The sequence below is a fragment of the Abramis brama genome, assembly GCF_963993115.1.
Source record: "Abramis brama genome assembly, chromosome: 16".
Classification (NCBI taxonomy): domain Eukaryota; kingdom Metazoa; phylum Chordata; class Actinopteri; order Cypriniformes; family Leuciscidae; genus Abramis; species Abramis brama.
This window is the reverse complement of record NC_139978.1, coordinates 32,471,590-32,490,535: the sequence shown is the minus strand read 5'-3', so window position 1 is coordinate 32,490,535 and position 18,946 is coordinate 32,471,590. Positions and strand designations below refer to the sequence as shown.

General features: G+C 37.9%; 1 protein-coding gene across 3 annotated transcripts; it reads right to left on the bottom strand.

Annotated features, from left to right (window-relative positions):
• Nucleotides 1-765: 765 nt before the first annotated feature.
• Nucleotides 766-15,899, bottom strand: mecp2 (methyl CpG binding protein 2). Of its 3 annotated transcripts, none has more exons than XM_084086400.1 (3): nt 15,764-15,899; nt 8,844-9,212; nt 766-7,863 (listed from the first exon to the last, which is right to left on the bottom strand). In XM_084086400.1, the coding sequence occupies exons 1-3, from the start codon at nt 15,793-15,795 to the stop codon at nt 6,633-6,635; spliced, it is 1,632 nt and encodes a 543-aa protein (XP_083942526.1). In that variant the 5' UTR covers nt 15,796-15,899; the 3' UTR covers nt 766-6,632. The 3 variants fall into 3 exon arrangements, with proteins under 3 accessions (XP_083942526.1, XP_083942525.1, XP_083942524.1); XM_084086399.1 differs by having other exon boundaries at nt 8,844-9,215; nt 15,764-15,870; XM_084086398.1 differs by lacking the exon at nt 15,764-15,899 and adding an exon at nt 14,668-15,740.
• Nucleotides 15,900-18,946: the final 3,047 nt, after the last annotated feature.

The window sequence follows — 18,946 nt, the reverse complement described above, 5'->3', positions numbered from 1 at the left end:
CTGACTACCGCTTTTTTTTTTTCCTCTCTTTTCATTTTCCCTTTTTTTTTTTTTTTTTTTTGTAATTTCTATTGTATTGTGAAGCATGTGATATGTTGTTCTGATGTAATATGGAAGTTACTCATGCTATTTGTTGATAATAAAGCATAAAAAACAGCAACTGTAATATTCGGGGAAAAAACTGACTACCGCCCAACTTTCTAACGTCAGCAGTTAATATCTGCTTCCAGAGGCCCACGTCACATTACATTTATTAACAATCATAGTCATCGCCTTCACCATAGTATTTAAGTTCTTAAAATCTTTCGCCACCTCGTAGCCTATATCTTACTCACATCTTCCATTTCCTTTTTTCCACATTTAGTAATAGGGTAAATTTCCCTGTGCTCATGAGTGCTGTTTTTTTTTTTTCAATATGCCAGACAAATTTGTCGGTGGATTCAGCGATACACTATTATTTCCCTCTGAAACATTTAAGTTGCATTTATTAGTGATTACTAAAGGTGAACTCAATATAAAATATAATCGAGCGTTTTTGTTTGCAAAATCTCAGAGAAAATCTCCCAGCGAAAGTGAAACATTACTTTTTCAGATTGCAGTTATCAGTGCTTTTCCTAGTTTCATTCACGTTGCTTTTCTCACATTATTCAATTATAGACAACAAAGCCCAAATGATAAACAAAATCTGACTTATCTTATAATGATAACAACACTAACATCGTGTTTTGTTTATGATGTGAGTGAAATAAATGTTAAAGACAGAGAGCAGGTAAATGTTGTTTACTATTGTGTATCTGTTACATACGGCAAACAAATGATACAGTAACACAGTACTATAAAAGTAGACACAAACTATACTTTTCACTTTCAGGAAGGCAAGGACTCAGCTTGGCAGATGGCGAATAACCACTGACACTTAGTCTGTAGGATTGTTTGGTTAAAATAACATTTTTTTTTTTTAGATACATACTACCCATCCCTTTTTATTTAAAACTAAATTAAAAAATAATATGAAAACAAAACAGCTTTGGACAAAGGTAAAAAATACATACAAAAAGTGAATGGGTGTTCTGCCGGGAAACATACTTTATAAAGTGCAGATCTTAGACTCATCCTTCCGGTCAAGGTTGAAGTATTTTTTTTGTCATAAAATGTCATGTTTGGATTGGAAGATTATGTTTGAGGCCAAGTTTAGTTTTTTTTACGGTTATGTTAAAATGGAGAATATTTCCCAACAAACACACGTCACTCATTAATCTGTGAAACATTCAACATATCAGGGATGAAAAACATCAAAATCCTATCGCTTTTTACATCATCAATATTGCCCAAATACATCTTCCTATAATGTTATCCTTTTTTTTTCCTCAATTAAGAAAATAAAGCAAGGCAAACATGTTCTTGATTTCTATAAATCCTTAATACATCCAAAGCACTGAATACCAACAAGAGGCAAACACAGGACTCAGAATAAAAATACAACTACAGTATAAAGATAAATTCTATTACTGAAACTTCAAGGCACAAGACTATGTTAAATAGACCATGAACTTTCTACCACGGTGGAACTGGAATCTATTTCTTATAGTTTAACTTCTGTTTCATTTGACTTTAAATTGTCCTTCTTGCACGATTCAAAGTGCTGCATTTTAGTTAATAAGGGTACATTTCTTTTTACTTCAGTTCTACTGTTTAACAGAGTACAAATAAGAGACATACTAAAGAAGAAAACTCATATCGGATCTGCTGGGTATACTATCATACTATTGCTATCAAGATAAAATGGTCTATTTCCAATGTTGGATTTAGAAAAAAAAAAAAAAAAAAAAAACAATTAAAAAAAAAAATGCTAATAATAAAAATGAATCTAACACCGAAATCTACAAATTACTCTAGCCACTACAATTGTTGATACAGCGGCATATGAAGCCCAAACTCAGCTACCAGTTAAATCATTAAAACAAAAAACAAATACTTCAATGAAATAAATCTGTTCGTATTAAACAGACCGAAGTGCACAGCTAGCCTTCATTGAACAAACACATTCAGTATTTTATACCTCATGAAAACCTTCGGATCCGGTTAGTGTGGTTGGGCTCAGCTCTTGGAGTGCTGTTTGAAAACATCTTATATATAATAGTAAAGGGCAAGCAATGTCCTATCTTCTAATGGCAATCATGCATATTGATACATGTTCACGTACATAGCATGTATTTTTGGCTACAGGGACACAAGGACATTCCAAAGCATATTTCACTGCCAGAGGCACAAATAACCCAAACAAACAAGAAAATAAAACAAACAAACCAACATATAAATAATAAAAGTAATTTTCTTATTCTGTCTTCACCCATTTGTAGGGCTCCATTTTTGTCAGTGGGCTTTGAGCGCTACAAAAGGCAAGAAGTTCATAAAGCAGAGGGTTTTTAACAATACATCATTTCTAGGTGGGCACAAAGGTCCAGCTGATGGGGAAAAAAAGAAAAAAAGAAAAATGTACAACAATGAAACCTCTAGTTACAAAACACACACACACCAGTGCACATCCTACCTATGAAAAATGACCAAATAAAATCCAAGCATTTGAGTAAATTCACCTTCCGCGTTGCTTCGTTGGGATAAAGGGGTTTCTTTAGAATCAAAGGTCACTTCAACCACCTTAGTAAGTCTCCCAAAATAAAGGCACTACCCTTTCAGTTTCAGCCAGACTGATGCAGCTTGTGAGTCGACACTTTAAACTAAGAGTTGTCGTGACTTCAATTCATGTCTGGAGGTTTCTTTCCGCCTGCATTATTCTTAACCTGTACCACTGAGAATGTGCTTGCAGAGCTCAAGCTAAAGGAATCCATTCTGCTCCCTCCATTCTCCTGCTGGAGTTTAGTCAGACCGGGGAGACGTTCACCGCAGACAGGTCACAACGTCAGCCGCCGGTTAAGTGAGCGCTCGAACTCTGACGAGGACAGAGAGTGAGCCGGTGGTGTTTGACGACACTTTAAGGTCTCTTGTTAGACCTCAAGCAATTAAACCGAGTTTGCCTTTACGGCGAGGACCAGACCCTGCGTTCCTCTGACGTGAAAATCCATTTCCTTTATCTGCTTTTGACTACTTGAAATGATTACATAGCCCTTGTTTCCGAGCGGAAACGCTCTTGTGTTCTCTGTGCCCCTTCCCAGTGAGGGTCGAGGGAGCAGGGAAGGGAGGAAGAGAATGGAGACGCTTTCATTCTCAGCAATATTTGAGGGGAAAAAGAAAAGATGCAATGCTCCTTGTGATTGTCAATTCTAATTTAATCTCTTCATTTAGAGACGTTTGCTTTAAACGTATTCAAGATACCAAGAGGCTACTCTTGAAGCACACTTGAGAAAAAAGGACCAGTAAGCTCTCTCTCTTTCACATGCATTTGAACCCCTTATCAACCACAAATATCAAAAACATCTCCCTCTAGCTGAACTAACAGACGAAAAGTTACTGTGTTATGACGTGTATCAGCATTTATGTCGGTGGAAATGCACATCCATCACCCAAACCACAATAACCATGAATGGATGAGATTTAACACACAGACAAAACTGAATGGAATACTTTGGGGAAAAAAGGCAAGACATCTCACTCTGGGACTATTAAAATTTCAAAACAACAACTGCAATATCTAGAATATAAAATATTAATTTGTGATGCCATTAGATTCAGGGGTCTATGAAGATTGGTTATGCATTTATAAACACAGTGGCGTAGCGGACAGTGTGTGTTAGGGGGTCTGCGATAACCTCCAACCTCGCTCCCCGAGTCCATTGACTTTTAACAGAGCCTCTAAAGTGTGTGCGGAGGGTTCGGTGGGGGGTAATTGAGAATGAATGGGGGAAATTCGCGATGCCTCCATTGCGTAATGATTGGATATGTTTGGTTTATGCAATAAATCCCGGCTCTTGTTTTTGTGTGTGTTCCTCGTTCTGTCAGAATCAACAAAATGATGGCGTTAATGGGAAGATTAATTAAAAAGTAAGTAAACAACTCTTATATTCTCTTAGATATCACTGCTTTATGTCACGTCAAATCAATCTTGAAATGGCCTGAAAACATGATGACTGTGGGGGCTTTTAGTGAGCGATCAGTTTGGTGAAATTAAAGATATATCTTCGTGTCTGTGACAGTGTTTAGCGAGCTTGATGACTGATGATCCGAAAATAAGTTGACTAGTAAAAAAAGAATAGCTTAACATCAATTCACAAATGAAATGTTTTGTTACTGCCTTTCATATTATTTTGGAATAAATGTAAAATTGCTTAAAACACTAACTTGATGATTTAAACGTGGTTTTAATAAATAGAACATTAATTACATTGTTAATGTAAAAAAAAAAAATACAAATTAGAATTGTATTTGTTTTTTTATGTAATGTAAAATATTTAACCAGGAAAATTTGAACATTAAGTGTAACTGGGACATGAATTTACATTTGATTTATAAAAAACAAACAAAAAAAAACTGTGAGGACTTTGCCTCCTCATTTCAGAACACCACTGCACGCCACTGATATATATACATAACCAAATGGGTTGGTTTTAATATATATAAAATATGTGGGTCTACATTAGAGTAGATTTGACAGTCAAATGTCATGACGTTTACTAACTTTACTGCCTTTGCCATTATTGGCCATAAATATGTGATATCAAATACTGTGAGTGATTTAGTATATGAGGGTTTTTTACAGAGAAAGCAAAACTATGGCTCTTCATAATGACATTAAACATGCATTCTATGCTAACATACATCTGAAGAAAGGTACAACCTCCGGACATGAAACAGAAGTCTGTGCAATGCTAGAAACAATATATGCAAAAAAAAAAAAAGTTTGCTTCTCACAATTCCAAAATAATAATAATAATAATAGTTTTAAAAGTAAGGTGCATTTCATCTAGGAGAAGAAGCGAAAATGGAACAGAAAAAGTGCTGTAAAATTTCTGTAAAATCCTAAATGTTACATAAACAAAGAAGAACTTCCTCAGTTTGGTTCAAAATTTCTTTAGAATTGAGTTTCATCCTATCCTAATCATATATATATAATATTATATAATATTATAGTTAATTACTAAGACACTCATTGTCCAATATCTAACCACTTGCAAAAAAAATTGCTGCATGGAGCCATAATGTGCAGTCCTTCTTTTTGACAGCTAATTCTCTGTTATTTTGAAGACTTTAGATTAGAAAACTAATGGAAATATTTCATGATGGCATTGAGTTGAAATGTATGCAAGTTTTCTTTCCTTTCTTTGTTTCATAATTCAAAATATATACGTTTCTAAAACGTTTAACCCTCATCAATAGTGCTGTACCTGGTTTTAGAAACCTTTACGCATAGGAAAGACAATGTCGGAGTACTGTAATAAATAGCACGCAAAGCACGCAAACATCAGCAACCCATGCATTTGACACAACTACAGCCTGACGAGACATTATATAAATATATAGCAATCTATTAACTTTCCTGTCGGAATCATTTTTAGAACAGCAGCTCTATGGTATTAATCTATAACCACCACACAGTAAAACCAAACGCTACATTTGAAATGGTATGCTTTTTTTTTTGTTAGGGATCTGTGTCACAAGAACACAAGGCCACTATTTAAATTGTACTTAATGGGAAAAAGCAGGTAAACATAACAAATTCCTTTTCTAATATTCTTTTCCTTGAGTTAACATCTACTCCAGACTCTACACTGGACTGTGCTTTCAATATTCCCCAACAAATACATTTGTGCTTTATCCTCCCCACCAAAGAAAATGAAAAATAGAACTTTCCGCTCTAGTTGCATTTTCTCAGGCACATCCGAAAACGGTGATTAGGTTAAAACGAACTACTCATAATTAATATACATATGTGCGCTAAAAATACCAACAAGGCAAAAGGAAAAAATACTACTGAATTAAATTGATCTTCACAGGTCAACAGGCTGGAAATGTCATCTTGGCACAAACCCACAACTAGGAAGTTCTTTTCTGTCTGAGTTAAGCTAGCGTTTTTTAATTCAAATGCTGCGACAGCTGCGTCCGACTCAAATGGAAAGGTGGAGATCGGAAATGTGGCCCTTTTTTCTTCAGCTCGCTTTCTTTACGTCTGATTTGCCCCTTCACTTTATGACACAAAAGGGAGAACACACTGATAGGACACCTTTTTGCTAGGGTTGAGATGACATGACTATGAGGCATTTTAGTTCTTTCGAGAGCAATTTGATCAGAAAGTTTCACTTACTATGGTGTGTGACTTGTGCATCCATTACCACTTGAGTGTGTTTCTACTTCCTACAAGCACTGACAAAGGAATAACGGGTCTAAGTGAGTGCTAAGATATACTAATACAAAGATATAGTGGGAAATAAAAGGAAACCATAAAGAAAAAGGTTAGCAGAGAATTCATCCGGAAGCAAGAGAATTATCGCCTCGCGTCCAACCCACAGAGAGAACGAGACACAACAGCTGCCTTTTGTTTCAGTACGTTTACATTTTTGTATATTTTTGTTTCCTTTTTCTTTTTTCCTCAGTAAAAAAGAACGAAAAATCACTCGTCTTGCTGCGACCTCCTCCGCTTCTTCACGCGCAACGCCGCTGCCGATCGGTCACTTAGTCAGTCAGCTCACTGGTTCGCTCACTTGTGTCCGGGACTCGACCGTTTCCTCTCGGCTCGGCCTCGGGACGGCGGAGGGAGGAACAATGTCTCTCATCTCCTTGCCTTCTCCCATCACAGTCGTCTGCTGCCCTCTCAGGTCAGCGGAGGCCATCTTGCTTGCGTTCTGAGCGTCCCTGCTTGAGGAGCTGTCAGTTCTCGCCTCCTCTCTGCAGGCCACGTGCTCCGCTTTCGGCCTGGAGGTGCTTAAGTCCTGGGGTTCGTTTTCCATGGTCGCAGGCGCCGGCGGCCCTCCGTGCGTGGAGTGACCCAGGGAGAGCTGGTGAGCCTGCGGAGTGTAGGTGGAGGGCGGCATGGCCTGCAGGTGGTGGTGTTGGTGGTGGTGATGATGGTGGTGGTGTTTAAAGTGCTGCCCTCGCTGATCTCTCTTCTTGTGACTCTTCAGTCCTCCGCCGCTGGTTGCCGTTCCGCTGCCGCTGCTGCTGCTGCCGTTCCCTGGGTCTGTGGATGCCTCTTTGTGCTTCCGGCCGGGATGCTTGTGAGGCCTCTGTCCCGTTTCTACCTCCTCACCTGTAGGGGTCACAGTTGATGTAATCAGTCGTTTTGCAAACGTCTCCGTCGGTGTGGTTCCAGAGGTGGTAGATCCCTCCAACTCCTCCAAAGTCTCTCGAGTTTTGCGTTTCTTGATAGGAAGCGCCCTCTCCTGAACAGGCTTTAAGGAAGACTCCTTCTGAGCTTTTTTCTTGGCCTCTGCGGTGAGAATGGCCGCGGCGGCGTACGCGGCGGCTGAGCCTGTCCCCACCGCTGACTGCGAAGCAGCTGCTGGCTTGCGGCCACGTTTTTTGGGGGTGCTCGGTGGTTCCTGTTCCGATTTCCGTTTGCGCCCTCGGCGCACTTTGGCAACTGCCGCTTGCCCCAATGGAGCCCCCGGTTCAGTTTTAGGGGCAACAAAGGGCATCTTTACAAGGAGTTTTCCCGGACTCTTTTCTACGACACGCTTTACCGCCACCCCTTCCGTAGCCTGCCGTACCTTGCCACTGCCTTTTGGGCGGCCCCTCCCACGACCGGAGGGTTTGACCACTTTGGGCTTCTTTGGCGGTCTCTTTTCTCTACGAGATGGGCTTCCTCGGCCCGTGACTGTGAAGTCAAAGTCATTGGGATCCGTGGTGGTATCGCCCACCTTTTGGAAGTACGCCATGAGCTCCACTTTGGAACGGAAGGCTTTCCCTTCTGGGCTGAAAAATAAAAACAAACACATTACTATGAAATGACAGTAATTTAATATCAATTTGAAAGAACATTTGAACTTGAGAAGGTCTATGTGTGCAAAATTTGCAACCATACAAGTACATCATACGCACCTGTGGTACAAATCTGAATATTTTCTTTGATTTCATGTTTATCCTTATTGAGTATGCTTTAAAATAAAGTATTGTGGGAACTGTGACACATCAGTCAGTGTTCAACAGCATGCACCCTTATTCATCATGTCAAATTATTTGGAAGAATAATAAACTTAACGTCCTTTGATTATTTAGCCATACAACAAAATCTTGCACAGCTCTCTCTTTCTACACATGCAATTCAGATTTATTAAATAACTAATGAGTTAATATATCAAGCTTCAAATACTGGGATCAGTTACGCAAACTTGCCTTGGCAACATACTTTATATTTTATTTCCATTAAGGTTTATTTTATTTTAAGTAATGAAAAAGTTTTTTAATGGTCTTAGTTTTAGTTGACAATTCTACACCCAGCTATAAATCAGCTGTAAATCTGTGATTAAGACTTCAACAACAATAAAATTGGAGGGATTCTTACTCAAAACATTAGCATATTAGTAAGTAACATTGGTATGACTTTGTTTGGGCCAAAACAATTTAATTCATAATGTTACAACTACATATACATAAGGTGAGAGACAGAAGTACTAGTATAAATAATCTAGAATATATGTAAATAAAATGGATTTATTTCAGTCGAACGGGGAATATAGGACATCAACTGAGGCCGTATCTGGTTTTCCAGTGTTAACAGCTTTAGTTTTGTTGCGTTTGCAACATGCCGCCTCGTGAATTTTTCAATTAGTAGTCAGTGACTCTTTAATAATGACTGATTTGTTGCATCTGTCATTTGGAATGCAACCTTGTGAAATGAATATCATCACCGTTGCTCTCAAAAAAAGTCCTAACTTCCCATAACTTGTACTAACTTGATCAGGTAGACATCAAATTTGCCAGCAGATCGGCCCGACTTGCGCTGTTTCAGCTTGCGCGTCCAACCTTGAGGCAGTGAAGGGTCGTCATACAGTGGGCCTCTGTCCCGAATGATGGAGCGCCGCTGCTTGGCAGATGCAGAAGATTCTGGAGCGCTGAGAGCGGCTCCAACTTCGGGGTCAATGGGTTCAGACTTCCCTGCCTCCGCCTGTTGTCCGACATCCCCCTGCGTAAAGAGGCGCGGGGGAGGAGGAACAGATACTGTGGCCTCGAGTTTTTCCACATCTTGCCGTTCCTTTTTGCTTTTCTTCTGCTTCTGTGTCTTGTCTTTTGAGCCCTCCTGGTCTTCATTCTTGTCCTCACCTCTGCTGACAACACAAGAGATAAGTGGCACACTGAGACAGGATGACAGTATTACGGGTCTGTATTCTAGTCAACCGCATGTCTAAATGTCTATGAAGTATTTCACTGGACAGAAGTGCTGCGTTTGCATGTTAGCCATCATCAATTCAATAGTTTGGCTTCAAAGCATGCTCATTTTCAGGTCACACAAGCTCGATTAAATACCACCACCAAGCAGGCGGGAAGTGGTCTGAATTTAAAGTGTTAGTGTAAAACTTAGCTGATGCAATTCGCATCTTAACATCTTTGGACGTCACCCTCAGGATGTCTATTTCGTAACTTCAGGATAAACAAGTACAATTTGATTTCTACTGTGCATACAGACACACGGAAATCACCCTGGAGGTGTAAAGCAAAACCTCAACGTGGAGGCTGAATCATTGTGTCTTCAGGCGATAAAGGAATTTCCCACTTGTCTGTGGTTTGTCCATCAAGTGTTTTTTTACCAAAGAGGTTATTGATCAACTTAATTTTCCTTAGACTTTGCAAATTAGTCTAAATACGTATGTTTTTGTCATGACCACATGGTGGCTTGGTGTTTGAGAAACGAATAATGAACAAAATATTAAAACCCATTAAAACATCACATCACAATAAACAAAAAAATATACGTTGTGAACTAAATAATTTCCGTATCTCCAGCAACTGAGATTTAAGAGAAAAAAATAACTAACAAAAATATTCTGCCTATTTATTTTTATATATAATTATTCTATTTATATTTTATTTCTTTAGTCATCGTACAGTAATGCTTCCCTAGTTTTGGGATACAAAACTTCCACAATAAAACCAGTATTTAAAGGACACTGTTTTTACTAGATTTCCTTATCTTTTAAGTTATTCTGTCAGGGTGGAGACTGGGATCATCGTAACAGAACCAGCATGTTCTAAGCTCAAATGTTGTGTCACTTTCAATAATAGTGCAGTGTTAAAATTGAGAAGACAAAGTCAAGTGATGAACACATTCATGAAGTTTACCGGGTAAATAAAGCTGGAATGACTGGTTAATCTGTTCTTTTATGTTACACTCACTTAAACAATCAATAACAGTCGGAAAAAAAAAAAAAAAAAAAAAACACACCACAATCACACATTTAAAAAAATAATTAATTAAACATTATTCAAGTTTCATGTGTACGAAATAGCACATCATTATACTATATTGCAAAGAAAGGTGCATATTTCAATGCTATCTAGCCAATTTTTGAGTATAGGATCATTCCGTGTCAACTCGGGTACCCGGCTATTTTCATTTTGATCTTTTTTTTCTGGTGAAAGAAATGCATAAAAGAAGAAAGCAAAAATATTAAATGTTGTGAATATATATTTGTAGAGGGTGGTCAAAATTACAATTTCCACACACTCTCCGTATATCTGGGATTGAACCATATAGGGCCTTTAAAATGAAGTGTTTGATAACAACCAAAATCTAAAAGGATATTAAAATATATTTAATACTTCTTGAGTTACAGGCATGCAAACTTGTTGCAAAAAAAGTGCTTTTCCCCATTTTTGAACTGTCACCGTTGGCATACAATGCAACAAAGATTTCTAAAGTCAACAGATTTAACTAAATGACCCTGTGTAAATATAAAATAATGATGTTGCCATCTTTTTAAAAGTAATTTTTACCCCCCTGTAATCCAAATCTCATGTGAAAATTGTCATGTTGACCCTCCCTCTACAAAACATTGCATTACCCAGTTACTTCAGAAAAAATATTAACAAAATCAAATTCTGAAATTGGGTTGATTTGACATGGAATGATCCTATACACACTGCTCACAGACACTACGCATATTTTCAGTATGCAAGTGAAGTATAACTAGCATACTTAACTTGCACTATACAGCCTGAGCAAACTATGTGGAGTAGCATTTCCCACAATGCAATTTTTACCAGTTTCAAACTTTAATAGAGCGCAACAGTTCCAGAAGCAGAAATCACATTTTCTCCACAGAGGAACTGATTTGTAACAATAACATAAACATTTCAAGAGCTCAGTGACTGTTAAGCGATCATATCTTATATGCTGCTTCTTTTTAAATGGTTTATTAATTTTTTTTTATTTACATCTGAATTGCGAGTGAAAAAACGACACTATCTACAATCTTGAAATGATATTACCCACACATTATCATTTATGTGGAAATAGAAACCGTGGTAAGAGTTCAGCAGCGACCGCCCACTCCCATAAAGCCCTGCAAATGACATGATCAAGTCTGTCTCCCTAATCTCAAAATACTTATTTATTTCCATATGAATATTTTGGAGTATACATAACTTAGAATGTAATGTTTTACTAATAATCAATCAGTTTTAGTTCGCATGTTTGCCTTATTCAATCGTGTCATTCACAATGCTTTATTGGATGAGTATAATGTTTAGCGGATCAGGCAACTTTGATATGATCTGAATGCTTGATGATTGACAAGAGATGAAGAATCCTTCAACCAATCAGGATCAAGAAAGGTGATAGTAAAACAAAACAAAAAATGTGGTTTCTTTCTAGTTGATATAGTTGATGTATTCACTTTTGAATAAAACAACAAAGTTAAATAAACACGAACAAACACGTCCCTGTCCTGCGCTACATCTTCAGTGACACAACATTTACTAGACTTATTGATTTATATCTTTGAGAGCAAGTGTCATGAAAATAGGCTACATTTCTGCAATCACTTTGTTAATAAAGAATTCAAGAAAATACAGTAATAATAATGTTATTTTAGGCAAATCTCAAATTATGAGATTCTGTTGTGCAAAAACAAAACAAAAAAACAGCATCAATTCATCACATTTGTTGCACATTTGTTGACATAAAACACTTTTGGCAAGTTCACATGCCCTGTGGTGTGACTTGCAAAACTCCATTCATAAATATTTTAAATAGCATTTTCTACATTTTACATAAATACTATGCATGCAACTTTTATGACCTCAAAAATGAGAAACTACATGGAATATGTGTACTTTCATCTAATATTTGTAAAATCAGTCAAACCGCAAGACCATTTATTGTGAAAGTTATTGTTGACAGTCACAGGACCTAATATAAACACTTTCCCAACACATTAAAATCTTGTTACTATACATTTACATGTATTCATTTACAACTTCATGTTGTGTTACATGCTCCATGAGTTTATCACTAGGGCTGAAACTAGTTCATTTGGCATAGATAAGATTAGGGGTGGGCAATATGACCAAAATCTTATATCATGATATAAGTCATTTTATTTCACGATAACGACATCGTGACAATACAACCACATATCACAATATAGTTAGTTTTGCTTTAAATAAGGTTTTTATGATATACTATATTTTTCATAATACTAGGCTAAGTAAAATTTAAAAAAAACACAAGCTTACTGAAGACAAGTAAACAGTCAGTGATAAAATAAGAACAAAGAAACTAATTACAAAACTACAATAGAACAAAGAGACAAATTAAATAGACCTACCTGAAAAACTTTAAGCACTAAATAAGAAATACTACATTAATTGTAAAAAGTCAAAAGTAATTAAATGTACGAAAAAACACTGCGTAGTTTTCACTGTGTAAATGAAATATAAATGTATTCTTATTAAAGTAGCAAAAGTGATTCAGTCAGGAGTTATTTTCTCGTTTGATTAACATTAACGACAGGTATATTAGGCTACTGTCACTTTAAGGCCGAACGCACTGATAAACTCAACTGTTCACGTTCACTTAAGACATAAATGACTGTGGATACTTCCATTCTGACACATAAGTGTGTGTATTTGACCTGGTCAAGCCCAATAAAGTGTCAAAAAGTACAGTATTCCCATGCTGTATGAGCAGCAGCTTCACAGCGCACAATCAAACACTTCGACATTGCGCTTCAACAGTTTAAAATCACTTGTTGTAAAACAGCAATGCTTAAAAATGCATTCAAAATTATAAGCTTTTATGACCACACAGCACAGCAACATCACGTGAACGCAAGTGCAATAGAGACGATAGTCCAAAATCTTTACCGGCTGACAAATTTCTACCGGTTAATAGTGTCTACCGGTTATCGCCCACCCCTAGATGAGATATTCTGTTCATTAGCCATGGAATAATTTATAGGTTTGACCTTATGCATGAACTAACCATTTATGAGATGAACACAAATGAACACCACACTGTAAGTTTTCTTTAAGCCACAACTTATTGGGGGCAGGTCAATTAAAGAATCATGATGAAAGCTAATTGTTATTGGTCATTATTAAGTTTCACATTATTGTGAATGTTGACTGTACAATTTAACACCAAGTAGGAGCTTCACAGGAGACGGCGGAGGCCTTGAAACTCAGCTGGAAATCAATTAATATCTGCATAAGACAGCTCATGTTCTGATCTTACATAGTTCACCCAAAAATGAAAATAATCCCATAATTTACTCACCCACAAGCAATCCTAGGTGTATGACTTTCTTCTTTCAGCTAAACACAATCAAAGTTATATTAAAAAATTATCCTAGCTCTTCCAAACTTTATAATGGGGCGTGAATGGAGCCTGAGTTTGTTTCTGAAGCTACAAAAAAGACACATCCATCCATCATAAAAGTAATCCATACGGCTCCAGGGGGTTAATAAAGGCCTTATAGAGCAAACCGATGTTTTTGTGAGAAAAATATCCATATTTATAATAACATTTCCCTTTAAAAATTCTAATTTTAGACTTCTAATTCATGACCGGCATTTTGTTTTGCTCTATCCTCTGCGTTCGCCAATACGTCATGTGCCGGGTCAGAGGTCACTTTTCTGCCAGAACAAGACTCGCGAACGGCCGTTACCGTAAGCCAGTGATTATAGTTTAAAAAGTTATAAAAATGGATATTTATCTAACAAATATGCATCACTTCGCATTAGAAGGCCTTTATTAACCTCCTGGAGCCGTATGGACTACTTTTATGATGGATGGATGTGCTTTTTGGAGCTTCAAAAACTCTATTCACTCCCAATATAAAGGTTGGAAGAGCCAGGATATTTATTAATACAACTCCGGTTGTGTTTGGCTGAAAGAAGAAAGTCACATAAACCTAGGGTGGCTTGAGGGTGAGTAAATTATGGGATAATCTTCATTTTTGGGTGAACTAACCCTTTAAGAACAATTCATAAATAAGAACAAGTAAGATAAGAACAAATATACCATGCTGGACATTCATCAAGGATCAGCATGAACAACTGTGGTTGAAAAAACAGAAGTCAGAAAGATTATAACATGTTTATTGGAACTTTCTAATGAGTCACTATGATGAAAAATATATTTGCCCCATTTCAAACAACATTATAGTTTAGTGACCACATTACTTCCATAATAAACGTTAAAAAATACTAATCAGTTTTGGATAAAACTATAAAATATTCCAAATTCAATGTCATCTATACCAAATGACCCAGTACCTGCCCTTGTAATTCATGGAGCATGCAACAACAGCAGCAAGAAGTTGCACAGGATTCAAGTTCAGCCTTCGAGACATGTCACAAGTGTGTGTAAAAGACATAAGCAAGTGTGTTTTCCGTGTTACTCCGTTTGTGCAAAATAGCCTTGCGGTCGACCACACACACGCACATATAGACAAATATGATGCTGCTAGATCCGTTAGCTGGTTACCGGAAGTCAGCAGCTCAACAATATCACCAGTCTGCTATCACATGGGAGTGCCTTGTGCACTGCTAAAGCAAGCTCACTCACTATCTATTTCAGTTTCCAGTGATGCGAGAAGAACAACAGTCGCAAAAACAGTGTTTTGCACCTGGAGTTACATGGTTTGCATGCTGCAGGGGCAAAATGAGCAGCAATAACAACACAGACACACGCAGTGACATCAGACAGAGAAATAGCACATTGGCCAACTTGCTTGCATATGCAAACTTGGTACCTGATGGTGTACAGCAACCTACACGGCGCCACAACCATAACACTGAACTAAAACGCATCTTAACCTCGTTTCTAAGCACTTAGTCAAGTAATTCCACGCCAGGACAGGCATAATCTATCTGGAGCAAATCTCATTTCACATTTCGGTCCCTTGCCTTGTCCTGCAGCGCCACAAGCAAGCTAACTTACTTCAGTCTGCTGTTTTTGACAGCTAGCAAACACTTCGCATTAAACAACACGGGAGCGGCGTAACATTCACGCGAAAGAGACACGAATATCAGCAAAACAAAACATGTGTGCGTCCAAACCCCCAGGCAGCCATTCGCGCTACGTTTTAGAGGAGTTTTTGAAGTAATGTCAGAAATCGACCGCAAACACACACATTGGGATAAAGCGCGCAGCTCTCGTGCCGCACAATGTGTCCGTTGATCGTGGAAAAAGAGCGGGAGAAATACGAGTGACGTATTCTCAACGCCTTCGCGGGCTAGCGCGGCTAACATTCCCCCCTCAGCCTGCCTGACAAAATATCACAGCGACGATCAAAACCTACGCCATCGCCGCTCGCGACGCCTGACATTGGAAGCCGTGACAATGGGAATGGATGCGGTTCACACTTACAGTCTCTCCTCTCCGCTCTCTGCGGCGGCCATTTTTATTTAAATAAATAAATTTCCAAAAAATCACGCAACATCTTTGTGGGTACCCCTCACCCTCCTCTCCCACTCCCTCTAACACAACACCATCCTTCGGACGCGAGTTCTCGCGAGAGGTGGGGTGGAAGGGAAAGGGGGTAACGAGTTCGTTCTCGCGAGAGCTGAGAAGTGGATAACTAGAGAGGGGAACAACGTCCAGGGCGAGGAAAGCTGCATTGCACACCAGAATAACAGTGCATAACTGTATTATTTCATTCTGTGATAAAGCCCTGTTTCCTTAAGATAAATTCATATCAAGGTTTTGAATGTGTTTTCAGATATTTTTGTCTTCTTGTGATAAAAGTGCAGATTTTAAAAACCCTTTTCAAACAGGTCTGCACCTCATATAGGGAAGACTAGTCTTCCACTAATAAACAAGGAAACAAATTATGAATTAAATGAACAAAAATTTTTAAATGAACAAAAAAACTTTTAAAAATGAATAGACATTTGCAGTTACACACACACACACACACATTGTTTGCATGTTTTTTGGGGACTTTCCATAGACATCATGATTTTTATAGCTACTGTACAAACTGAATGCTATCCCTTTACACTAGCCCTATACCCTAAAACCTACCATCACAGAAAACTTTCTGCATTTTTACATTTTCAAAAAACCACAAAAAAACAACTTAGTAGCCCATATGATTTATAAGCTGTTTTCCTCATGGGGACCAAAAATGACAAGAATTTCGGATATTGACAACTAATGTGGGACCTTTTTTCTCTATAGGGTTTACCAGGACACCACACACACACACACTCATTCTTGTACATCTATCTTTATGAGGACATTCATTGACACAATGCAATCTCTAGCCGCTTACCCTAACCTTACCCATCACAACTAAGTGCCTAACCCGAACCCTGACCCTAAACCTACCCTTAACCTAATTATAACCTTATCCATAAAACCAAGTCTTGACCCTCAAACAGGCCTTTAAAGGGGTCTCAGAAAGTGAGGACCAGCCAAAATGTCCTCACTTTACTCTCTTTGTCCTCACTTCAATGGTCTAAAACTCAAACTGGTTCTCACAAAGATAGTTGTACAAGTACACACACACACACATTTATAGCATGAAACAGATGGCGCAGGCTGATAAGTCTTTTACTCATTTGGTAGACCACATCATTATCTACATCGCACAGCTGATTGGTTGCTTTTGCATTAGCATCCAATGAGCTGCGGCTCAACATTCAAACAAATACTGGGGTGTTGCTGGTATACGCTTTCAAAAACCCTCCACCTTCCCCAGCTCCACCTGTATAGATCTGCTACAGTGATGTGTTATTTAATGTATGTTTCATGTGCAGTAGCAGCATGTCTTACATGCTCACAGCAATGTCTGTGAATGTATTAGCAGTAGCAAGTCTCATACTTACTCTGCAGAAGCAGCGTAGCAGATCTATTCCGCCAAGACCAAATACATTAACATTGCCATATCCATTACCATGCCAGTCTCTATTACCATACCAATCTCCCGAGAGTTGTCATGACAGACTGACATTTTCATGTGAACAATCAACAAGTGCCTGCTGTGGGGTGATGTTTGCATGGTTGAAGTTTGTAATTTTTTTTTTCCAACTTCCTCTTTTGACACATGAATATGTGATAATGAGGTAAGAAAAAAAATCAAAAGAGGAATTGAGAGTACTAGGGTTCGTCCCATGTCTTTTCTCACAAGCCTATAAACGTGGTATATTGACAGACTTGGCAGAAAGCAGAAAATAAATACACAAATAACTGTTACCTTTAAAATGGATTCAACATCAATGCGCACGATAGCATCAATAAACACTCTCATTTCAAATATATGTCCCGTCCATGTTTAGATTTTACATGGTAAGATTTTTAGAGATTTGGATTTCTGTTTTAGCTTTTGGAGTTGTTGGGACTGTTTTTTTTTAACATTCAGATGAGCTTAGTTTTGTCCCCCTGCAATCAGAAAACACTTGCTTGGGTACACACTCAACAACACTTGCTGTTGAAACAGTGTGAAACATGTAAAACAGTGAAAACAGAATAAATCTGACAGCTAATGTCTTGAGAGGCACTAAATCCATAGGCCTACGTCTACCCATCACGATAGATCAATGAAATAGAAAAAAATAAACAGATTACTGCACTACCAGGACATACCAGATCCACATTTTAAATATGGGGCATTTTTGTCATTTTCAATAGAAATTTTACAGCAAGCACTGCTTCATTTCTGACCTTTCCTGGAAGACACAAAAAAAGTAGTGATGGAGTGATATAACGCAAGGCCTACAGGTCTCATTTTTAGATGCGGTGGTACAAGTGGTACTTCCTTCTCAGTTCCAAAAACTTATTTTAACAAACAATTACATTTTTTGGTCCCCATGAGAAAAACAGCTTATAAATGATAGTGATGTTTTTTGCAAAATGTAAAAATGCAGAAAGTTTTCTGTGATGGGTAGGTTTTATCAAAAGTTTGGGGTCAATGAGATTTTTTTTAATGTTTTTGTCTCATGCTCACCAAGGCTACATTTATTTGATCAAAAATACAGTAAACACAGTGTATTATTGAAATGTATTTTTTTCCTGTGATGGCAAAGGAATATATAATCAACAGATGCTTTAGTGAAGGTTGAACCTATGGCCTATATAATTATGTATACATACAATTTCATGATTGTGAATGAATTTACACAAAATTGCTGAAATTAAACACATTTTACACAGTATTTGACACATAATTCACTCTCTCTCTCTCTCTCTCTCTCTCTCTCTCACACACACACACACACACACACACATTTTTATGGTTTTATGGGGACTTTCCATAGACATAATGATTGTACAAACTGTATACTCTCTTCCCTTACACTAACCCTACCCCTCTTCTGCAATCGACTCTAGATTGAACCTCGCGTGGACTAACGCAACCACAGGCCACATTCACTCTGCCTGTAGGCGGAACCACATCCATGGTGGTTAATGAGACAAATGAACTGAACGCTCAACGCTGGCGTGGTGCGCGTGCTGTGAAGCTTTTGGGTTTTTGTATTAGTCATATAATTCAGATAATTTCTTTTAAATCACCTCTGTTGTGTGTTCATAAACTCCACGCGGTCTGCA